This window comes from Siphateles boraxobius, unplaced genomic scaffold (assembly GCF_051911475.1).
Source record: "Siphateles boraxobius isolate OS27281-9 unplaced genomic scaffold, OSU_SipBor_1 66, whole genome shotgun sequence".
NCBI lineage: Eukaryota > Metazoa > Chordata > Actinopteri > Cypriniformes > Leuciscidae > Siphateles > Siphateles boraxobius.
In genome coordinates this window covers 21,306,762-21,332,413 of record NW_027509193.1, presented here as the reverse complement: position 1 = coordinate 21,332,413, position 25,652 = coordinate 21,306,762, and the positions used below count along the sequence as shown (strand labels likewise).

The window sequence follows — 25,652 nt, the reverse complement described above, 5'->3', positions numbered from 1 at the left end:
TTTACTACAGTTATACAGCGCGTGTCTGTGCCGTTCATTCACTCTCGCACCTACATTAGTAAACGTTATGTTTACATGAACACATCCAAACTATATTGCTATAGCCTACTAAGATGAGTAAAAATAGACTGAAATATGTTGTAATAAAATGTATACAAATTCACATGTATATGCTAATATATCATACACAATATGTTACAAATATTGTAACAAAGACTAAATATGAATGTTTAGACAAGATTTTGTGATTAGTTTTGGATAGATTATAAAGTTTTGACTGTAAAAAAAGACTACTGTCACATTAACTAGGTACGCTTTTGTTCACCAATTTCTGCTTATAGTTAAATATACTATAGTATGATGTTTTGTCAAAAATAAAGTAGGTATATTGAATTATCAACTAAGATGTTATTATAGTGTTTGTTCCAATATTCAAACTAATGAATCCTTACCTTTTTTAATACGTATGATAAAATGTATACTTTTTACAAAGAAAGAATACACTTGAAATATTGTTAAACTTGTAATTGTTGTTGTAATTGTAACCTATTTGTAATTGGTTACAATTTCTAATTGTAAAATATGTATATATAGATAATTTCTTTTGTCCTTGCATTCTTTGGGACCCTGTGACACACCTGTGTGAAAGGGCTAATTAATATGCAGATCATTATGTATGTGGCACATTATCCGGCCTTTGTCTTCTCAGGTGTGAACACGCCTCCACGCATATTGCCTTTCCTAACAAAAGGTGTCTTATAAAATTTAAATCAATGTATTGTTTTGTGTAAATGATTAGGCAGGATTATTTTCAGATCATTTTGAAGCAAAAATTCTAGGCAACAACACCCATTAGTCAAAAGTCTTGTGGACACATATTTAGTATGTGTTTTGTGGCCTTATTTCAGACACTTTAAGTTTTAGTTTTTTCAATAACCACGCATAAACATTATTCTCTAAAAAATACAAACATGTACATGCATGTTGCTCACATATTACCGTAGCCCCGTTTGTGCTATATAGAGTGAATTTACACCTTTGCCATTAACATGTTTATAAATAACTAAAAAAAGCACAAATGTCAGAGCATGTCAGAACACCTCAGAGGGTTAAGGGGAGCAGCTTATTTTCCAATATCGATTTGGAGAGTGCTTATTTTCAGTTGCCATTACACGAGGAGAGCCATCTCCTGCAGGATTTCAGAATCAAGCTATTGCATTAACTGGATACTTCAACCCACTGGAAAAGCACTGGAATGGCTGGGATATCTTTGCAGTGGTGGTAGCAGTAATATTAAAGACTCCATAAAAAACAAGATCAGTTTCACACAGGACACGTCCAAAAACACAGTGTTTCTACAGGGAAAAAATTTTCAGACTGAAGACACAGCTGTGTATTACTGTGCAAGAGACAGTGATTAAACAAGACACAAGTTATGTACAAAAACCTGAACAAGTTAATCAGATATACCCTCATCACACATCCATCTATCCACACTTTTCATCTATCCAAAAAATGCTTTAAAATATCAAATAGCACCATAATCATTTAACATTTATGAAATGTTCTGAAACATTTATGCAACAAATCTGTTTTTTGCTTCCTAGTACCATTATGCATTTTGGTCTTCATTATTTATATATTTGTGTATACAAATTCCTGTTTCTCATACACATAGGTACAAACAAGTATTGCAACAACAAAACAAAAAACAAAGCAAAACAAAACAAAAAACATTCACAAATAAAAGAAAGCAGCGGAGTTCTATGGCATTCCAATGTGTGATTTTTTTTAACAACTGGAAAGTTAAATGTTACATTGACATTATTGAATATCTATAAATGCTGATCTTTTGAACAGGTTTTCAAACGGAAAAGAATGGCTTCTGAAAACCTGTTGACAATCAGACTTATTCATGTGCACTGTTTTAAATGTTAACATTAAACTGTTTTTCAATCTGTTGGTGTCAAGGCAGTAATTTGGGTGTCTTGTTTTATTTAGTTTCATATAAAAGCAACATAATTTAAATAATATCCAATGTATTAACAACAAAGCACATGAGTGTGAATCACACAATATCACCTTTGATTTCATAGTTGTATGATCCACTATTTGTGCTACAAGACGTGAGAACAATGACTCAATGGTGGAAAAGGGCTGATCTGTCTGCCTGTACACATTCAACTACTGCACATTGAACTCTACAACTTCGCTACAGTCCTTTATTCACTTTCACATAAAAAAACTCCTGCCTGCTTTGAAAATAATCACATTTATTCATGCTGCAGAAGGACAATGTTATATCCATATCAAGACGTGGCACTACTGTTCATGAAATTACCCTCAACGGCCACAAGATCTAGTTTTTGCTGATTCAGGGTTTCTATGCAAATTATCTGATGCCGTTTCATATTTAAACAACTACACTGTTGGCTGGAGAACTCATCACTAGTTCAGCCTTGATATAAATCATGTTCGCTTTGTATCTGTTGCTGTTGCTGGCCGCAGTGTCTGGTAAGTATATTCCCTGGACAAAATAAACTATTTTCTTATTGTAAATAAATACATGATCCTAATTCTTTCTATTTCTATAATTAATTTTTTCGTTTATCCACTAGCATGTATTGGATCTGCCAGGCACCTGGAAAAGGACTGGAATGGATTATTTATTATTATTCAGATTCTAATAAGAGCTCAGCTCAGTCAGTCCAGGGCAGGTTCACAGCAACAAAGGACAGCTCTAATTTCTATCTGCACATGAATCAGCTGAAGACTGAAGACACTGCAGTGTATTACTGTGCAAGAGACACTGTGGAAACACTAATACAGGCATCTGTGCAAAAACTCATGAGAAATGAGGTGGACATGGTTGAGTTACACTGAAAAAAGGGAAGAGCCTCTGAAGTGACATAAGGCCTGTCTGAAGTGTTTTGAATGTATTAAATACAAAAACCTGTTATTATTAAATTGATTATTTCTTTTAATCATAATGACGTCTGTTTCCCACAGTATGTCTTAATTTAAGTATATCTGTTCAAGTTTTTTGCTTGACTACGTTATCAAACAGCTAATAATGTGTTGCTAATGTTACACAAACCATGTTCCCGTTCACCAACTCAGAGTCAGACAGCTTCCTTCTGTGGCAATATGAGAAGATTGCTATATGTAGCTAACCCCTAATAACTTACTCCGACTATGCCACCCTGGTGGGGCGCCAGGGAGATGACTCCCAAGAAAGACACACAGGTAAGTGCTACCAGTTGGACAGATCGATAACTGGAGACGTGAGGGGCAATACAAAAATACTTTATTAAAAATTGATCAACACTCATAAAACTCACTCTCCGGACTCTCACACAGTAACAAACACTTCCTCAGACCCAAGGTTGGCGGGAACAGGGCAGGCTGGCTGCAATTCCAGAGGTTGTCCCAACCCACCTCAAAATCACCGCAAATCAGACCAGCACACCCACACCATAAGAACGTTTCGTCGGCACCCAGGGGGGCACCACCCGCACACGGTGTCACACCACTCAAGTGAAGCGGCTAGCCTTCCCCGTTCCGTGCCAAATCGTCACTGGCTCCTGAAGAGAATAGAAAGGAACTCGCATTAACAATCAAACCAAAAAAATAAAGAAAAACTGGAATACAGCCACCAAAGATGGCAGCTAGAATACTCCAGCCCCTGACCGGTACATTCCACTGCTAGGACTGACAATCAGCGACTATTAGCACCAAACCAGGCCGGGGATACAGGAGAAACAAACATTTACAGACAGATAATGTGGAATACAAACAGGAAAAATGCCCACAAGTAATCATACAAAACAGGATTTCCCACCACATGAACCCACTGATAAACAAAACCAAAATTTACAAGAAACAAAACTATAGGTAAAAAAAAAGAAAGAAAAAAAAAACCCGGCAAAACAAACCAAAGAAAGAAAGAAATTAAACTATAATTACAAACGAAACCAAATAACCCTGGTAGTCAGCCAGGCGGACACCAAACTGGAGAAACTAGCCTTTCACTATACTTGCCATATAAACACCAGGCGTTAATCCAGCAACACAAATACACTGATCAAAATAAACAATTGAAACAAAGGAGACGTTGCCGGGAAGCAAAGCAGCAGCGGCGTCACGTGCAGCCTTCCCCACTATGGCTACAGGGTCAGGGTATATTCTGGCAAACCGTTTGCCAATCACGTCTTGCAATCGGCAAAGCAAAATGTTGTACATGCCATTTACCAACAAGCGATGGGTAACTCGCAAAGCACAATGTTCCTTCCCGTTTCCCCAGCACGATACCACAGAACGGCATAAAGTAAGAGGGTTGAGAAGTAAGAGGCGGGGCACCAGTTAAAACATTTCAAAGTTAAAGTTCACGCAAACAGGTATTAATAGACAAGTTTTAGTCAAATATTGATTGTTTAGGCTATAGCTGAATTGCTAACGCAATTATATTTGGAACATTAGAATATAGCATTCCAATAAAGAATCCAACGATGGTATTCATTCTTATGTAATATCTTAATAAAATAGGCCTATCGAATTTCTAGTATCTTTAAGTTCATACTGATACAGTTTCAGAACCACCTAAAATGTCTACCACATGCTGAAATAGTGATGATAATCCCTGGTGTGGTGTGCACATTCAGACTGCAAAGAAAATCATCAACGGCTTGATATTTTACTCTGTAGATAGATGTGCGGATCATTTTAAACGTCACCCGAATCTGCTGCTTCTGATTAGCCTAATAATACACCCACCCGCAACATAATTTTCTCTGATTCATATGTCCGCACCCGATCGCCAAAGAGCGTTTGCTGAGCGTCCGCATTAACTGCTCAACTGCGGCTGTCTGTTTACCACCAGTAGCCTACCACAAGCGCAAGTTCTTTATTACTTTATTATAGGCTATAGCCTACATTTATAAGCAAAACTTTTTTAAGACGCTTATTTGACTGTCAATAGGCTATAGTTGTAATAACTGTGATTTGTGTCCGTGCTTTTCTGGTCCATGTAGACTATAGTAGGCTACTGAAAGTTATCAGACATAAAGTCATACAAAAATCACATATTTTTTATAAAGTTTTTGTCTTTTCCTCACTCAGAGTTGCTCTCAGATCCATTGAAGACTCCTACGTAGAAGCTTAAAAAATACGAAACATTTGCAGTAGGCTACACATTGCATATGGTAGGCATATAGTGGTTAATGGTGCAGAATGTAGTAGGCTAAACTATTGTCCATTTAAAATGTATTTTATATGTAATTTTATGTTATTTTACAAGTTCTTTAAATCTGATAAAAAGGCGAATATACATTTACAAACATATGCAAACGTAACTATTGTAAATGTCTAGGTCAAATAATACATTTATATAATTATTTAAGAAATAATGCAGTCCAAGGGCTGTAAGGTCATAATAGGCTTATATTATTTACATTTATCATTATAGATTATTTCAGTCAAATGCTTTACCAAAGTATTGGCGTAAAACGACAGTAGCGTACTGGCGCTATCCCACGTCAAATGGATATGTAACGCAAGCGGTTATCATTGCTTAAATTGGCTCTCTCCTGCTCTCTCCCTCGCGCATATTAATAAAAATCAATTGAAACGATAGTAAACATGGTTTACATGGGGATAGGTTTCACATGGAGCATTTGGAGATTTTTTTCAGTTTGTGCTAAAAAGAACCATTGCCTTATCTTTTCTGAAAAGCGTTCTGCCCATTCAGATGACATAAACCACATTTCAATAAACGAAAAAAACCTATCCAGTGATGAAATGTTTTCTGTATTGACACAAATCTTGTGCGATGTCCTAAACGTCCACTAATGACACATCCGATATGCAAACAAATGACTCATTTTGAACCATTCACTTTAATGAATGGTTAAAACAACTGATCTGTCCAATACTGAACTCACGAGACGTCTGAATCGGTTTATAAAAAATCTGTAACACTTACATAAGTTAACAATTAAATAAACTGCAATTTCAATATTTAGGCTAGATAGTCTGCAGGCTTACTATTCGTGTTGTAGCCATTAATTAAGCGCATTTAGTTTAATATTTGTTAAAATATTATAATTGTTTTCCATCTGCTGATTATGAAAATTGAACAGAGTAAGATGCGCAATATATCGGGAGACATGATGGGCCAGACATGATTTTGACCACTTCATTAAGATTTGTGTTGTAGAAAGCCTTTCTTTAAAGTGAATTTCGTTTTGTATAAATTGTATCTTAATTCTAATCAATTTTTCATCGACCAGTTGCCTGGATATAATAAATAAGAAGCAAACATTAGCAGCCAATATAATCATGACATGGCATTGCTCACGAAATGGAGCACTATAGAAAGCTTGAAATGTCTTTTAAACGAAACAATTCAAAACGAAAAGAAATAGGCTACTCTCTGATTATGTAATCCATTATGTGCATTTCTCTGTATAGCTGCATTCACTACGGAGATGGCGATCGTCAACTTCATCTGTTCAGGGACACTGACACAGAAAACACTAGTTTATTTAAAAAAAATCAATGTACGCCGGATTTACAAATGCACATCTTGATTGTTCCACGCACACATATTATGTCGAAACAATGAGATATTATGTTGAAAAAACATTATAAATAATAATAATAAATCCTTAAGAATATTTGATTGAATGCTGTATATTGTGCCTGTTCAATTTAATATAATTAAAACTTTAATTGTGATAATTAAAATAAATTTAAATAATTGCATAAAATAACTAAATCATAAATCAGATGCATGTACAATAACCTTACGATCCAGCAATCGATTTAAACAGTACACTGGGTTTAATTTTGTTTAATGAGATCTACTCCAATATATATTGTTTTTTCACTGATCACAGCGGCAACAAACACTTTGATCACTTGATTTAAATAAAAAAACACATTTCCACGCTAGATTGCTTCTTATTTAACAAACGAACTAAACGAATGCTTTGCTAGTTAACCTGAGATGTTTTATTTATTTGTATTGGTACATCCATGCCGTGAGATGTTTCAAAAGTAGGGGACACTATCGACCCTGGCAAAAATTTTCGACGGGACATGGTCCACCCGCAAATTACGCCTATGACTTAAGCCCCCAAACGAATACGTGGAACCCAGCAAACACGAACGTTGTCACAACGTTTTAACAACATGACCAAAAGGTTGCTATAACTACATTGTGTGGTGAAGTTTGTTACAGCGTTGTCACAATGTTGACATTGAACCACCGTCCAGGGGCCTGTTCTTCGTACGTCGCTAACTCAGTTAGCTGGATGTGATTGTTGGCGATTTGGCATGATCTTGGATTGTTTGGTTCTTCGACGCTCATCCTGGACTTGCTGTCATAGCATCAGGTGCGCCAGCTTGAACCTACTTGCGAGCAGGCTTATTTCATGTTAACAGGATTAGATCGCGGCTTTTTAAGCGGAGCTGATACGGGAAGTCTTTTAGCGCAGCGCGATAGTGTACTTTTTGAGAGATATCATTTTTCTCATGACTCGTGAGGATTTCGTTTACATCATTAATTTGTTGGAAACGCATAAATGTTCGATTCGTCGGAGTCGGGCTTTAATAACAGTGCAGGCAAGTTACTATTGCGATTCTTATCCAGATTAGTATTATACCAAATTTTAAAAAGGCAGTTGACTGACTAAAATCTCTTAGATGGTGTGTGACTATGTTCCATATCACAAATATGGCCAGGATCTGTGCATGACTCAAGAATTTTCAGAGATTTATGCACATTATTTGAACGTGGTAAGGAAAAATATAAATATCAAGCTCACTGTATTACATACACGTATGCTTATCAGAACTGAATTTTTCCATTAAACAGGTGATTACAACAGGATCCTGCTTGGAGACAGGTGTTTTATGACCCCATTCCCTGACCCAAACCCCAGACCAGTTACAGTGCAGCTCTAGCCAGGACAAGGGCACACAATGAAGTGAACTTTAGCCAACTAAAGTATCTGAAAAGTCTGAGGGTTGCACCTGACAGGGCCTGTGACATTGCATGGGCCATATTACACAACATTGCACCATCAAGAACAATATAAAAGATTTCATTAATGTTTAATAAAAGACAAGACAAATATGCTTAGTTCCTTGATTTTTATTTTAATTGTTCTTTGTAAAGAAAAGCCAGTGATCAAGTCATCTTTTGCCTGCAAAAAATATATATTGTACTCTGTGTGAAATAATATATTAGCACTTACTCTGAAGTTCCTATGAAGCAACTCTATCTCTAGTGCCAGTTTTTTTTTTCTTTAAGTTGTCAAGTATTTTCAAAATACTCTTTTTTCTAGGGGTAGGGGTAAACCTGTCAAACACATGGCTTATGCATCAAAAATTAAAAGGAAAACTACAACACTGCCCACTTCTGCATCACTGCTTTGTGCAGACTCTTCTGTAGATGTGGACTCCTGCAACTCATATTAGAAATAATAGGTACTCAAGTGTAAATTAAGTAAAGTTATTTATGCAGTTAAAGATACCTCAGAGGGTTTCTTCACTGTCCTGTGCATTGGGGGAAAAATGGGCGGTAACACTTTATTTTGATGGTCCCTTTTGAACTTTCTGTTGACTATAAGTAACTTTGCAACTACATGTCAACTAACTCTCATTAGAGTATTAGTAGACTGTCTGTTTAAAATCTGCTAACACTTTATTGTGATGGTCCTCCAACAGACATTCTACTGACTATAAGTAACTTTGCAACTACATGTCAACTTATTCTATCCCTAACCCTACCAGTCTACTAATACTCTACTAACACTCTGAGAGTTAGTAGAGATGTAGGTGCAACGTTACTTATAGTCAACTGAATGTGTTAAAGGGACCATCCAAATAAAGTGAAACCAAATGGGCATTACAAAGTGTTGTAGCTACTTTCTTCCCTTTTGATGTAACATTAGAAAAAGTCCAGTTACTGCACATGCTTCAGCCACTTGCTTGGGAACACATAAAAGTGTTGGTGTATTGTTTAATACTGCACAAAAGAGGAAAACACAATTTCATTACTATGAAGTACACTGGGGGGAAATGTGATCAATAACTCATGGCAACATATTTTTTTTTACATTAACTATGTAGTTTCACAGTCACACATGTAGACTTTCACAAGTCAAAGCAATTCATTGCTACTCAAGGTTTAACAGCTGATATGACTGGACAGCCATTTGGATTATAGGCCTACTTAATTTAATGCAGCAACAAATTATTTTACAGTGTCTAGATCATTTAAAGTTCATTTCCCAGCAGTGAAGGTGTTCTGCTCCTGGCCTCTGGCTGTGGGTCTGAGGAAGAACCTCCACAAGGTTCACACTCAACCCAAGGGCCAGCTCTTCTGCCTGGGTATAATGTGGGGGTGCAGGACCACCACCTGTTTGTTTTTCTTTTCTTTTTTTTTTCTCAGCCTTTTTCTTGGTTGCTTTTATAAACAGGCAAACATTTATTAACAGTGCCTTTTTAAAATAGATTAGTTAGTACAAATTACTATTATGTAGAATATTCTAGTACTTCGCTTTTACTTGTTCCCATGTTCTAGTAGTGGATGGTGACTCTGACATTACAATGAACAAAGTTATTAATTATTTAGAAATTATTAAAATATACAAATATATACTGTAATAAGTGATAAAAACATCTAACTGCAAACTTAATTTGTCTGCTACGTTTTGCCAGCCCTCTCTCTTGGCTTTTGCACACTTTGAGGTGTTCCCTGGCGTTTTAATTAAGTTTTCAAATTCTGCATATCCTTCAAGCAATAACTCTTGCTCTTCTGTGGAGAAAAAAACTGAGCGCGCTCTTTGGCCACGGTGAGCAGCCAATAGCAGCGTTGCTGATCAATGTTTCTACTATCTATACATATCCCCTTTTAACCCAGCGCATGAACGCGCAACTATCTCAGATAACTCAATCCAGCTATACTAATCATAACCGGCAGGAGTGTTCGAAGAACCTAATTAGCCGGATCATGATGAGCACGATGATATTATCTTGGATGTCTCGTTTGATCTCGGATGTTTTAAGCAACGTACGAAGAACGGGCCCCAGGGCCGTTGCTTAAGGTTGTGCCTATGGTGTCTGGACAACCACTGGACAATTATGTAGCCTACTCGTCACTGCCCTGACACGCGAAAATCAGCCTTTTAAATTTCAACCAATCGCTGGGCCGTCTCATTCATCATCAAGCAATGATAGGCTACGTGAGAATTGCGTTTAATTTACCTCAGCTAAATAAGATACGTAAATTATACAAACACAACCTACAACTTCCTTGTCTATTGTGACATTTATTTGAACATCTTCTGGTCAGGTATGACAAATATTTAACTTTATGCCTAAAGTTATAAGCCATAATGAAGCCAAAATGACTTTAATGATGAGTAATTGATGCCTTGAACAGGCAGCGACTTAAGCGCGTACTTGTTGCATAATGTTTTTTCCTGTTTTTTTGGAAACACACAGTGAGAAACATTTTTTGTAACCGCTCATACACCTGTTTATTTTTCCTTTGATTTGTCGTCTATTAATACCTTGTTTGGGTGAACTTTAACTTTGAAATGTTTTAACTGGTGCCCCGCCTCTTACTTCTCAACCCTCTTACTTTATGCCGTTCTGTGGTATCGTGCTGGGGAAACGGGAAGGAACATTGTGCTTTGCGAGTTACCCATCGCTTGTTGGTAAATGGCATGTACAACATTTTGCTTTGCCGATTGCTAGACGTGATTGGCAAACGGTTTGCCAGAATATACCCTGACCCTAGAGAAACCGCGATGATCCATTCTCCATTGACCTTCAATAACGAGACACCAGTCAGTCAATCTAAATATCCCGAACCCCGAATGTGAACAAGGGAGAGGTGACTTACGGTTTAGATTGAATCACGATCAAACGCGGCGCCGTACGGTTACTCACAACCCGTGCTGCGGATCCGATTACTGGCCAGCGTTCACCCACATCTCCCAGCGCGTTCTTACTGCTAAACGTGACATAATAATTACCCCCAACACCCACGATAGAACTTTGGAAGTATATATCAACGTACCTGAAAGTAATTCCGTCAGGATCTTAGTACAATGCCATCGCCACCAGCCCGCTATAAAGCACTAAAGTAATCCGTGTATCCACAGCGCCAGAAAGTTTGTCAACATAGGCTACTAACGGTGAGCGAGAACCGAAACAAAACGTCAGGAAGGGAAGAACCCAAAACTACGAGGACCCGTACACCTGTCAAAATACGAGTCCTTAAATATTCCGGGCCTTTCCATCTTTTGGAGTATCAAAGCCCCGCTCAACAAGGACCAATCGGCAGGCCAAATCACTTATCCGGCCACACTTCTAAAAATCAGCATCCTTACAAGCGCTTTGAACAACTCAGAACGTCAGTGGAGAAAATCATAATAGCTCATTATAACATCGTAATATACATCATATACACAATTCACCCATTATATTTCTATATGTAGCTACACCATTTTTCATATCAACAGAAAAATATATCGGAATAACCCGGCTACTTATGAGACTCCCCTGCTTCACAACATAGTAATGATATGCTAAAGCCCGCCCGCACGTTAAACGTGAATGGTTACAATGTAGTTTGTGATGTAAGAAACACCTGCGATTTTGAACCACGTTTTTGAGACTGTCTTTGGTTCACTGCAGTTTTAAGGAGAAAATACTCAGCAATGGTGTTTACATGAATTTGCACAATTGTCTTAAAGCATATTAAAAAAAAAAACACATAGACAAAAACATTGAAAACTTGATTTTCACCAAAGGGTGAAATAAATCCTAATAAACTCCAAATCCGGCCTACAAGGCAGATACATGTGGAATCAACCAGTTCCCTTTCGTAGTCACTCCGAGTTACGTCGGATGACGACGAATGGGGGTTTCGCTTAGAACACCTATCGACTTCGAGTATTACAAAACGAGCCAATGGCGATGAAATGCCATGGGTCTGCGGAATTTGCATAGCGTAACTCCGCCCCACCTCTTGGGTATAAAAGGAGGACGCTCGGCAACATGCAGATATGTTTTCGCTTCGGAACCAAGAATATTTCTTCACTCCACAATCATATCTGAGTTCGCTCTATGAGACGAGCTTCTCTCTCCGGTGTTGGTGTGACGGCGATCTGCAGCGAGCTCACAGTGCCTGCTGATCTGTGCAGTGATCTGGCAGTGTGTGTGTGTCTCCCTGTGCGCTTCAACATCACAGAGTTTTTTTCTCCTCTCATAAAAGAGCTCGCACGCGGCACGTCTTTTTAAAGACGGCTCGCCCGTGCATTTCTGGTTGCAGCGGACTGGTATCGGACTCTGATGGGCACGAGCGCTGTCTAGTGTGTTTGGGCTTTGATCATGCTTGAACAGCGCTCGTGGATGACTCATGTTCTCTCTGGGAACGTGATCATCGCGTCATATATAGGTCGAGACTCGGTGAACTCGCAAGAGTGAGAGTCCCCTCATCCACTACCCGATCTTCGGCTGGTGGACAGGGTGACCTGAGGGTGTTGGTCTGGAACAAGGCGCCGACTCTGTGTCCACGCCCCAGCCCCCCCTCTTTAATGACGGTGCCCGCTAGCGAACTGATGATTCCACGAGTCTACCCTCGGGTGGCCCGTGTGTTTTCATTTGAAGCTACAGAGGATGATGCTGTGTCTGTAGCAGCATCACTAGGTGGGCTTGATTCTTCTGGAAATGACGACTCTTCACAGCTGCCACCCTTTGGTGTGCATACGGCTGTGCCTGAGTCTGATCCGGAGATGATGGCCATGCTTTCCCGGGACGATTGGTTTTTGGGTGAGGCGGCCGATGCGTCCACGGCAAACCCCAATATCTTTCCTCCCGGACGTGCATGATGAGTTCACGGGTCCTCTCGTTGGTCTCATCCGCCTTTCCTCCCCTCAGGGGCCGCTGCCCATGGGTACACTGGGGTTCCCCCGGTTGAACGCTCTGTTGCCATGCTACTGTGTCCTCAGAGTGCGTCCCGGCGCAATCCTAAGCACCCGTCCAAGCCTGTAGTTCTTTTCGTCACAGTAATCTGTGGCGAAATCCTATAGTGCCACAGGACAGGCAGCTGCCTCACTGCATCCCATGACCGTTCTGCTGGTCTACCTGACCCAGACGCTCATGGACATGCAGGAGGGCGGGACTGACCCGAGGCTCTTCAGTGAGCTGCGCGCCGCCACTGACCTCGCTCTCCGAGCGACGAAAGTGGCCGTACGCTCTCGGAGTCAGGTGATGTTCACCAGTTTGGGGCTGACCGGTCTGATGTGCAAGATGTCGGGCGGACCCGTCTGCTCGACACCCCCATCTCCCAGGTCGGCCTCTTCGGCGGTGCGGTTGAGTGCTTCTGCCCAACAGTTCTCAACCGCCCGTGAGCAGATTGAGGTTATTCTGCCCGACGGCCCCGCCGTCCGCTCAGATCCCTCAGTCTGCCCACCGCCGAAGGCTCCCTCCCACGGTTCCAACCCCGCCCGTTCACCCGGGCCTGGCTCTGGAAGACCGTAGGGGGATGCCACAGCCCTCTCCAGCCCCGCACCCCGCTAAACGCCGGGTTAAGCGGCACTTTTGAGATGGGCTGCTCAGAGATGAGACTCAGTTCTTTCCAGGAGTTGGTAGCAGGGCCACTCCTTTCCCCGGTGGAGGGCTGGGGAAGAATCCTTATTCAGAAAGAACTGAATCTCATCTCTGAGCATACAGAGTTCTCGGACGACACAGAGCGCCGCCCACAAGCCGTGCTCTCCTCATCCCCCTCTGCCCCAGAGGTGGTTGACACGGCGTGCCGTCCACGGACCGTTTCGCCCCTGTCCCCCTCTGTCGCCAGACCCCTGACAGAGCAGGCCCCCGTGGAACGCTGGTCCTTCCCTGGCCTCCTCTGTCAGGGTGCGGTTATGACCTTGCCCCCACACCGGGCCGCTATGCCGCCCTCGTCTGGGCTGGTCATTTCCGCTTCGCTGCACCACCGGGGGGACGTCTGTGGTTCTTCACTCCGCTGGCACAGTTGGGAGCCTGCACTAGAGCTCCCTATCTGTTCCGCTGGGTCGTGCGAACCATCGGCTCGGCTATGCGATTCAGTTCGCACGGTCTCCTCCCGGCTTCACGGGAGTCCGCTCCACTTTGGTCGGTGGCTATGCCCCTATCATGAGAGCGGAGGTTGCTCCCTACTGGCGAAGGGTGCGATTGAGACTGTCCCTCCAGCCGAGATGAGGTCCGGGTTAACAGTCCCTACCTCATTGTCCCGGAGAAGTCTGGTGGGTTACGGCCAATCCTGGACCTATGCATCTGAACCGCTCCCTTCTCAGGCTGCCGTTCAAGATGCTCCTGGCCAAACGCATTTCTGGATGTGTGCGGCCACAGGATTGGTTTGCAGCGATCGACCTGAAGGATGCCTACTCTTATGTCTCCGTTCTCCTTTGACTCAGACCGTACCTACGTTCTGCTGTCAGGGCGCGCGCATGTCAGTACGCTGTTCTCCCATTCGGGCTAGCCCTGTCTCCTCGCGCCTTCACAAGGTTGTTGAGGCAGCCCTTGTTCCTCCATGGGAACACGGGGTTCGCATCCTGAACTATCTCGGTGACTGGCTGTCTTAAGCTCACTCCTGAGACCAGGTTTGTGAATACAGGGACCCAGTGCTCCGGCACCTAGCTCGTCTGGGCCTTCGGGTCAACTGGGAAAGGAGTAAACTTTGCCCCGTGCAGAGGAGCTCTTTTCTCGGCATGGACTTGGTCGCCTTCTCCACTCAGCCATTAAACAAGAGTGCGGTCCCACTGAAATTGTTTCAGAGGCTCCTGGGGCATATGGCATCTGCAGCTGCGGCAACGCCGCTCGGATTGCTTCATATGAGACCGCTTCAGCTGTGGCTTCGCGATCGAGTCCCGAGGTGGGCATGGCATCATGGCACGCTCCGAGTTACAGTAACTCCGACCTGTCGTCAGACCTTCACCCCGTGGTGGAACCTCAGTTTCTACGGGCCGGTGTTCCCCTAGAACGAGTTTCCAGGCATGTTGTTGTCTCCACAGATGCCTCTTCCACGGGCTGAGGCGCCATGTGCAACGGACATGCTGCCGCGGGCTCCTGGACAGGACCCCAGCGCCTTCTGCTTGTCAATTGCCTCGAGTTGCTGGCAGTACGCCTTGCCCTGCACCGTTTCCTCACGTTGCTCAGGGGTCAACACGTACTAGTCCGTTCAGACAATACCGCGACTGTAGCGTACATCAACCGTCAGGGTGGTCTACGCTCCCGCCGTATGTCGCAACTCGCACGCCACCTCCTCTTATGGAGTCAGAAGCACCTGAGGTCCCTTCGTGCTATCTACATTCCGGGAGATCGGAACTTTGCAGCCGACGAGCTGTCACGGTTTCGGCCATCTCCGGCGAATGGAGACTCCATCCCCAGTCGGTTCATCTGATTTGGGACCAGTTCGGGGACGCACAGATAGATCTGTTTCTCTCTCGACTCGACCCATTGCGCCCTGTTCTATTCCCTGACCGAGGGCTCTCTCGGCACGGATGCACTGGCGCACAGCTGGCCGCGGGGCCTACGCAAATATGCGTTTCCCCCAGTGAGCCTTCTCGCACAGACCTTGTGCAAGATCAAGGAGGACGAGGAGCAGCTCATTCTGGTTGCGCCGTATTGGCCCACCCGGACCTGGTTCTCCGAACTGGTACTCCTCGCGACAGCACCTCCTTGGCCAATTCCTCTGAGGAAGGATCTCCTTTCTCAGAGACGGGGCAACCTTTGGCACCCTCGACCCGATCTCTGGAGGCTCCACGTGTGGCTCCTGGACGGGACGAGGCAGGTTTGAGTACCCTGCCACCAGCGGTGGCGGCTACCATCACTTCCGCTAGAGCATCGTCCACGAGACATGTCTATGCGTTGAAGTGGAACCTCTTCGTCAACTGGTGCTCTTCTCGTCGAGAAGACCCCAGGAGATGCTCGATCTCTGTCGTGCTTTCCTTCCTGCAAGATGGGTTGGAGCGAAGGCTGTCTCCCTCCACCCTGAAGGTGTATGTGGCCACTATCGCCGCATATCACAAAGCAGTTCAAGGTAAGTCTCTGGGGAAGCACGACCTGATCGTCAGGTTCCTGAGAGGAGCGAGGAGACTGAATCCTCCTCGCCCTCCTCTCGTTCCCTCTTGGGACCTCTCAGTGGTCTTAAATGCCCTGCAGAAGGCTCCCTTTGAGCCTCTGCAATCAGTTGAGCTTAAGTTCCTGTCTTCAGGAACCAGGAACCAGCGCTGCTGGTTGCATTGGCCTCCATCAAGAGGGTAGGGGACCTGCACGCATTCTCCGTTGACGAAGCGTGCCTGGAATTCGGGCCGGTCACCCTCACGTGATCCTGAGACCCCGGCCTGGATATGTGCCCAAGGTTCCCACCACTCCCTTCCGGGACCAGGTGGTGAACCTGCAAGCGCTGCCCCGGGAGGAGGCAGACCCAGCCTTGGCACTGCTCTGTCCAGTACGCGCTCTCCGCGCTTACGTAGACAGAACGCAGTGTTTCAGGACCTCAGACCAGCTCTTTGTCTGTTATGGTGGGAGACTGAAGGGAAAGGCTCTCTCAAAGCAGAGGTTGTCTCACTGGATAGTGGACGCCATTGCTTTGGCTTACCAACAGCAAGGCCGACCGTGCCCCCTTGGTGTGACAGCCCACTCCACCCGGAGTGTGGCTTCCTCTTGGGCTCTAGCACATGGCGCCTCGCTGGCAGACATTTGTAGAGCTGCAGGCTGGGCGACACCCAACACATTCGCCAGATTCTATAATCTCCGAGTGGAGCCTGTGTCCTCTCGTGTACTCGCTTCAGTTAGCTAGTACTGGACCCGCTCAGGTGTCTTCGCTTGCTCGCCATTCCACTCCACGGACTGGATACGTGCGATTATTCCTCAGGTAAGCCTTCCTCTTTGAAGCCCTGAGTTCCTCCAGCACTGTTGACGCTGGCGCCAGTGTCTATTGCCTGGGCGTCGGCTAGGTGCCTCCGTGTGCATGGTTCCTCCCTGAGTAACCCCCACATGTGTATTTCCACTGTAAGCCTCCTTGAGCATGTGTCTTTCCCTTGGCAAGCCATCTTGCCCTCCTGGAGTTGAAAGTTGCCACCCCTCGGGCTGGTCACTCCAGTGTTCCTCCATATGTAGCCCTCCGGCCATATGTGTATCTTAAGTCCTCCCTACGGGTAGGCATGCTGCGGCATATCTCCTCTGAGATATGCTTCCCAGTGTACCTTGGTATTCCTGTGTTAAGTAGGACTCCTTCGTCTGTGCCAGTATCACGACAGGGGGATCAGACTTTCGCAGGGCACTGGAAGACAGCTGTGAAGGTGGCGTGATTTCACGGGGACCCCCATTCGTCGTCATCCGACGTAACTCGGAGTGACTACGAAAGGGAACGTCTCGGTTACATATGTAACCCTCGTTCCCTGAGTAGGGAACGGAGACGTTACGTCTCCCTGCCACTTCCGCTGTACCGCTGGGTAGACGCCTGAGTTCAGTCTCGGCTCCTCAGCGAAGACATATCTGCATGTTGCCGAGCGTCCTCCTTTTATACCCACGAGGTGGGGCGGAGTTACGCTATGCAAATTCCGCAGACCCATGGCATTTCATCGCCATTGGCTCGTTTTGTAATACTCGAAGTCGATAGGTGTTCTAAGCGAAACCCCCATTCGTCGTCATCCGACGTAACGTCTCCGTTCCCTACTCAGGGAACGAGGGTTACATATGTAACCGAGACGTTCTTGAAACTGACTTATGCCCAAAACTGACACACTAATCTGGAAAGGAGCGGGAACAACAACAACAATATACAAAAAAAAAAGATTTTTTTTTTAATATATATATATATATATATTCTAAACTAGAAATTAGTTTAGAAATTAGACATCTAAAAAAATGTCCCATCACTGGGCAGTGCTAGTGAATTTCCAAATATGCATCTTTCCACCGTAGATGCTCTGGTTGCACCTCCAAAGATGCAAATGATTTTGTGGGAAGGGTCAACGTCTCCCAGACATCTGAAAGATTGTGTTATAAGCTGAACTTTCAGTCAGTACATGTGTTCAGTGACTTAAACAGCTGCAGTGTAACCTATAACTGTTTTACTGCCTTTTTCTGTTGTAATGGAGATGCTACTATATGGACTCCTACTGATGATTATTGCATGTGAGAAACTCACATTTGTAGTAGATAATTATTTCATTGTTCTAAATCATCTAACATGATTTTTACTCTGTTTTTCAGGTGTTAGTGGTCAGTCTTTGAGCTCCTCAGATTCTGTGGTGAAAAGACCAGGAGAATCAGTGACTCTGTCCTGCGGTGTCTCTGGATTCTCAATGAGCAGCCACTACATGCACTGGATCCGTCAGAAACCAGGGAGAGGACTGGAGTGGATTGGATATATAGACACTGGCTCAAGTGCATATTATGCTCAGTCTCTACAGGGCCAGTTCTCCATCACAAAAGATACCAGCAAAAACATGCTGTATTTAGAGGTGAAAACCCTGAAGACTGAAGACACAGCTGTTTATGACTGTGCAAGAGAGTTACAGAAAAGACTGCAGGGCTGAACAAAAACAAGTCATGATCACAAAAGCAATTACTGAAAATTTCCCCATAATTCAATACATTGCTTTTTTAGAAATGTAGTTTAAAAAATCGTAATACTTCTGTTTAAACCACTTCCCAAATAAATGAGAGTATGAGTATGGGCTAGTAATTAAGGAAGGTCATAGAGATAAAAGATTCAAAGCTTGGAGGGTTGATCATTGAGTGAGATACCCTTATGAAAAGACAATATATTTCCCTATATATGAATGATCAATATATTAAATGGTTTAACAGTATATTTGAAAATATACAGAATAATATATTGTGTTAATATATTTCAATATATTGAATAATACATAAGGAATTGACGCTTTTCATATTGAAAAATATGTGACAATATATTTACTAATATATCATAGTTGTCATGGTGTGGGTTTTGTGTCTTGTTCCTTGTTCTTGTCTGTCATGTGATTCCCTGTTTGCCATGTGTCTTGTTAATTGTCTGATCATTGTTCCCATGTGTTTCTGATTAGCCACGCCCCCTTGTTATCTTGTTTAGCTTGTTTGCCTGTCTATTTAGATCTCTGTGTTTCAGTTGGTTTTTGTCGGTCGTTGTTTGATGTGAGATGTTCCCAGTTCCTTGTTCCGTGTCTTGTGTGCCTTATTCTGAGTTTTCCCTGGATTTCTGTTTGTTGGATTATTAAAGTGCTTGCGATTGGATTCATCTCTGCTTCATCCTTGTTGCATCGTAACAGAACGACCGACCCCAAAATGAATCCAGCAGCACGGACCTCGTCTGATCTCTCCAGCATGAGCCGGGAATTCGCGGGTCAAGTCGCAGCCTTGGCTCTGGATAGCCCTGATTTATTTCAATTCACGTGGGGATTTATTCCTCTTGCTACTTCCTGCTCCCTCGGAGACGAGGCTATTAAATTGTGTTATCGGCTGGGGGCTAAGGAGGTCAACCCGAGGGAGCTTCCCAATATCTCTGGTCTGGACTGGAGAGAGGCACTCTCCCGATGTCTGGAGAGCTTCCTACCATGGTACGCCAGGTCATCATCTGACCTCCACGCCCAGCTGGATTTTCACGTCCAGCCAGAGCCTCACGTCAGCCACGTCCAGCCAGAGCTTCACGTCAGTCACGTCCGCCCAGAGCTTCACGTCAGCCACGTCCGGCCAGAGCTTCACGTCAGCCACGTCCGGCCAGAGCTTCACGTCAGCCACGTCCGGCCAGAGCTTCACGTCAGCCACGTCCGGCCAGAGCTTCACGTCAGCCACGTCCGGCCAGAGCTTCACGTCAGCCACGTCCGGCCAGAGCTTCACGTCAGCCACGTCCGGCCAGAGCTTCACGTCAGCCACCCGTCCGGCACAGAGCCTTCACCGCTGGTCCCGTCCGGCACAGAGCCTTCACCGCTGGTCCCGTCCGGCACAGAGCCTTCACCGCTGGTCCCGTCCAGCACAGAGCCTTCACCGCTGGTCCCGTCCAGCACAGAGCCTTCACCGCAGGTCCCGTCCAGCACAGAGCCTTCACCGCTGGTCCCGTCCAGCACAGAGCCTTCACCGCTGGTCCCGTCCAGCACAGAGCCTTCACCGCTGGTCCCGTCCAGCACAGAGCCTTCACCGCTGGTCCCGTCCAGCACAGAGCCTTCACCGCTGGTCCCGTCCAGCACAGAGCCTTCACCGCTGGTCCCGTCCAGCACAGAGCCTTCACCGCTGGTCCCGTCCAGCACAGAGCCTTCACCGCTGGTCCCGTCCAGCACAGAGCCTTCACCGCTGGTCCCGTCCAGCACAGAGCCTTCACCGCTGGTCCCGTCCAGCACAGCGCCCTCACCGCTGGTCCCGTCCAGCACAGCGCCCTCACCGCTGGTCCCGTCCAGCACAGCGCCCTCACCGCTGGTCCCGTCCAGCACAGCCAGTGTGTGTGTGGTCTGTTCCCAAGCCAGTGTGTGTGTGGTCTGTTCCCGAGCCCGAGTGTGTGTTGTCTGTTCCCGAGCCCTAGTGTGTGTTGTCTGTTCCCGAGCCCGAGCCAGTGTGTGTGTTGTCTGTTCCCGAGCCCGAGCCAGTGTGTGTGTTGTCTGTTCCCGAGCCCGAGCCAGTGTGTGTGTTGTCTGTTCCCGAGCCCGAGCCAGTGTTTGTGTTGTCTGTTCCCGAGCCAGTGTGTGTGTTGTCTGTTCCTGAGCCCGAGCCAGTGTGTGTGTTGTCTGTTCCTGAGGGGCAACAGGGGCGGCGGGGCTATGTCACGGTGTGGGTTTTGTCTTGTTCCTTGTTCTTGTCTGTCATGTGATTCCCTGTTTGCCATGTGTCTTGTTAATTGTCTGATCATTGTTCCCATGTGTTTCTGATTAGCCACGCCCCCTTGTTATCTTGTTTAGCTTGTTTGCCTGTCTATTTAGATCTCTGTGTATCAGTTGGTTTTTGTCGGTCGTTGTTTGATGTGAGATGTTCCCAGTTCCGTGTCTTGTGTGCCTTATTCTGAGTTTTCCCTGGATTTCTGTTTGTTGGATTATTAAAGTGCTTGCGATTGGATTCATCTCTGCTTCATCCTTGTTGCATCGTAACAATAATGTATGTAATTTTATATTCAGTAATATAATAACAATTCATAATATATAGATGTATATGTGAACAGGTATGGTAAAGCATGTGTAATATACTGCAGATATTTACTCATGCAGCATAAACACACGTATATAGAGAAATATATAATGTAATATATTTCTCATATTTTTTAATTATTTACATTATAAATGTTTAATAATCTGCTAGTTAGCATAAGCACAATCCTTCCTACATGTACTAAGTATTTAGTCAAGCAACAATCACTGTGCTGAGGAGTACAACTATCACTTTTAAAACAACATAATTATAGTCATGGTAATTGGCCAATCATTAACCGGACCACAGGCTCTATACTCTTCAGCACAATGGTAACCCCAAAAACTCAGACATACCAGAAAACCTTTCAAATTACAAAATAATAGAACATTAAACACCAAGAGATCTCGCCATATTAATAGTGAGCAAGATACATTAAATAACACTTAATTTTAACATTTGCTCTCTATTAACAGTCAGAAGCAAAGCATGCTGGGAACAAGAAATCTGTTGTAACCTAACTCATTCCGTGAATCTCTGTGTGTGTGTGTGTATATACAGTTGTGGTCAATAATTGATGGCACCCCTGGTAAATATGATCAAAAATGGCTGTAAATGTAATGTATTAAAGGGAATATACTTCAGAGATATTTTACTCGTAAAACATTCTAGGGGTGCCAATAATTGTGGCCAACGTGTTTTGGAGAAAAATATTTATTTAATAATGAGAATTTGTACATTTTTAGCTATATGTACACATCTGAAATACATAACTTAAACAGTTATGATAACATATCACTCAAAAATGTAGACATGCAATTTCTGTAAAGCTGCCTTGAAACTATGTGTATTGTGAAAAGCGCTATACAAATAAATGTGAATTGAATTGAATATTAATAACCATACATGGTCAATGCATATATTGCAAAATATAAGCACTAGTTTCCCATGTATGGAAATGTATTATGTAATATATCGCATTACATTTAGCAGTATATTCCCATATATTTTTGTTCCGTAAGGGATATAACCTGCAGTGAGTGTACTGTACAGTCACCATACATAAGCATCTGCTAAATGAATCTGAAAATAAAAGGCTATATTGGTTGACTGAGATTCAACAATATTCAATCATGACAACTCTATTTGAAATGTACTATTTCCACTGTAAGATAGACACAAATCTTTATATCTCCATAAAAAATAAAACTTTCAAGTAAATTAGTGCACTGTGGTGTCCAGATAGGGTTGAATCTTTTCTTTTTGTCTGACTTTCCATTTGATTGATATACAATCTGCTGGAGGATGGGCTATGCAAATTAAAATGTACTGCTTCCTTATAAACTCTTCATATTTATCTCCTTTTCAGTGTCTTGTCATTGAGATTTTTAACAAAAACTGCTGCAAAAATGGTCCTCAGAATTACTTGTTTCATAAGCATACTGGTCTCTATTGGAAGTAAGTAAGATTTATTTTTAAGCACTTCAGCGCATATATATATATATATATATATATATATATATATATATATATATATATATATATATATATATATATATATAATCATTTTCATCTCTTTGCTGTCAAGTCATCTCTATTTTACACTTTATTGCTAAAACTCAAGCATCTCATTTCTTTTATTTTAACAGTGTGCAAAGGTCAGACACTGACTGAGTCTGAGTCAGTCGTCATCAAACTTGGGAACGAACACAAATTAACCTGTACTTTCTCTGGGATTGAAGTTGGCAATGCAGATATTTCGTGGATAAGACAGGCTGAAGGGAAAGGGCTTGAGTGGATCTCACATATTTCTGCTCCAAGCGGCGCTAGCAAATATTACTCTAAAACCGTTGAAGGACGATTCACCATCTCCAGAGACAACAGTAAAATGCAGGTGTATCTGCACATGACAAATTTGCAGGCTGAGGACACTGGTGTTTATTACTGTGCCCGAAAAACACAGTAACACAAGAGGCTGCTGTGCAGTACAAAAACTTATGTGCTTTGGAGACATTAATTCTTCATGCCATATTTTATCAAAAATGCTTCAGGTGGGTAATCTGTAAAAAATAAACGGACCCATCAACATCAGCATTAAAGCAATATAAAAAATACTCATCCATCTAATCTCTATAATTATTGTTCACACCTAAAATATGTTACTTCAATTATTAGTAAAGTGACCGCTGTTTGCCTTTGTGTGTGAGATTGGGGAAAATGTGAAAATTTTGCACGATTTAATTTGGAATAATTACAAATTAATAATGTAACCAATTATTGTGAGCGAAAAGAAGTAACAATAAAATGAAAGGCAGACATGGCTACAGAGGTTAATAAGGACAAAGTAAATGTAAATGTACCTTTAGAGGGCAGTCTATGCAAACCTACTTCTCCTTGTCATTTTTAAAAGCCCCCACTGTATTCATCTACAGACACAAAACTTGATTGGGACTTTCCTGCATCAAGTTCCTCTTTTCATAACATGGCAATGGATATTGTGTCTAAAATGTGTTTTATCGTCATGTTTGCACTCACAGAATGTAAGAAAGGCTCTTGAAAACCTGTTGACAATCAGACATATATTCATGTGTACTCTTGTAAATGTTAACTGCTTATTTTTCAGTCTGTTGGTGTCAGACACTGACTGAGTGTGAGTCAGCGGTCATTAAACCTGGAGGATCTCACAGACCTATCTGTACAGCCTCTGGATTTAGTAGTGACCAGGGGCCTCATTTATAAAACTGTGCGTAGGATCCTTACTAAAAGTGTACGTGCGCCAAAAAGCCAAAAATGTCGTACGCAAAAAAATATTCAGACTTATAAAACCGTGCGTACGCCAGAATCTGCGCTGAATTCACTTTATAAATCCCAGTCAGCGTAAGATTCTGTGCACATGCGTCTCCACCCCGAAATAACCATATATGGAGCTTACAACGCCTAGTTATACTATGCATATCCTTTGCATGATTATTCATCCACGTGATAACATGTTTAACGGTACAAGACATTAGGAAAATATGAAATGCGGATGTGCGGTCACATTAGTTACATTGAAAAAAATAATTTATTAGCCTATCCTTCCCTTGATTTTGAATAAATAAATCAAATTGAGATAAACTTTCTTTGAAATGTATTTTACACTATCTTTTCCACTGGCCAAAGAGTATTTTTAAATTGATTTATATTTTTAATGGAAACAGATAGATCTTGTTGTGCATTATTTGCACAAAACCATTTTCTCAGACAATCTGCTATTATCATGATAAGCAATTATCTCTGTAGTTAAACATTAAAACACAGCATGCCAGAGGAAAAGTGTTTGAAAGCATTGCATCCACAACAAATATTTCTATTTATTGAATATAAAAAATGTTGTAACTTCTCAGTAATGATTTCATGTAATTATTTAATCTAAATGTTTAAATCAGAAGTAAAACAAAGTTTAAATCGTTCTTTTATTTATTTAAACTGTTATTGTGAACATGCACTGTATTTGTGATTAGGACTTATAATGAAGATTTACGGTTTTAGATAGGCAATATGCGTCAGTTTCACTAAACGTAATAGGTTGATGCAATTTGATTTATTGGGTGATGTAATAGGATAATTCAGAAGTTTTTCATTTTAAATAGTTATTGCTATTTGGGCCAGTTGGTGTCGCCAAAACACATACTCTTCTAAAAGAGTGTGTACTTACGGTCAAGAGCATCCTTACGGTGCGCACTTATTTACGCCAAGTTTATTTTTTATAAATCCCGATATGTGCGTGGAAAAATGCATACGCATATTTCTATGCCCATTTTGTGCGTACGCAACGTTTATACATCAGGCCCCAGGACTTGGCTTGGATCAGACAGGCTGCAGGAAGAGGTCTGGAGTGGCTGGCATACATCTCATCTGGCAGTGTTTCTATATATTACTCTCAGTCTGTTCAGGGACGGTTCACCATCTCCAGAGACAACAGCAAGAAACAGATGTATCTGCAGATGAATAATATGAAGAATGAAGACACTGCTGTATATTATTGTGCAAGAGAGTCACAGTGACAAATACAACTAACAGTACTGTACAAAAATCTGATTGCAACAAACAAACATTTGTCTGTATTTATTTAAATATAATCAACTGGAGCTTTACAACGTAAAAAGTTTTTTTTTTTTTTTGTACATTAATTACTTTTCTCACAAATCACAAATATCATCTGAGCAATTACAGAAACATTTTGTTAGTTCAAAACACTTATACTAGAAAGATATGTTCATAGGTAGCTATGTATGTCTTAACTCAGTGGTTCCCTTTCAGTCGATAACGTCGGACGTAGTCGACGCGACTGAAATGGGATCACGCTAGGGAGCCTATCATCTTCGAGTACTATTGAACGAGCCAATGTAATTGGCGTGCGTGATTCGCATCACACACTCCGCCCCCGCGGCGCGGGTATAAATACGGAAGTGGATGCACGCACTAGTTGC

At 42.7% G+C, this 25,652-nt stretch overlaps 1 pseudogene and 1 gene segment (V, D, J or C); both read left to right on the top strand.

The window, feature by feature from the left end:
* Window positions 1–18,158: 18,158 nt before the first annotated feature.
* Window positions 18,159–18,605, top strand: LOC143722432 (immunoglobulin heavy variable 3-53-like). The segment is given in 2 exon segments: window positions 18,159–18,201; window positions 18,280–18,605. Coding segments are annotated over 2 exon segments (369 nt in total).
* Window positions 18,606–23,701: 5,096 nt separating this feature from the next.
* LOC143722431 (immunoglobulin heavy variable 3-48 pseudogene) lies at window positions 23,702–25,226 on the top strand (annotated as a pseudogene).
* Window positions 25,227–25,652: the final 426 nt, after the last annotated feature.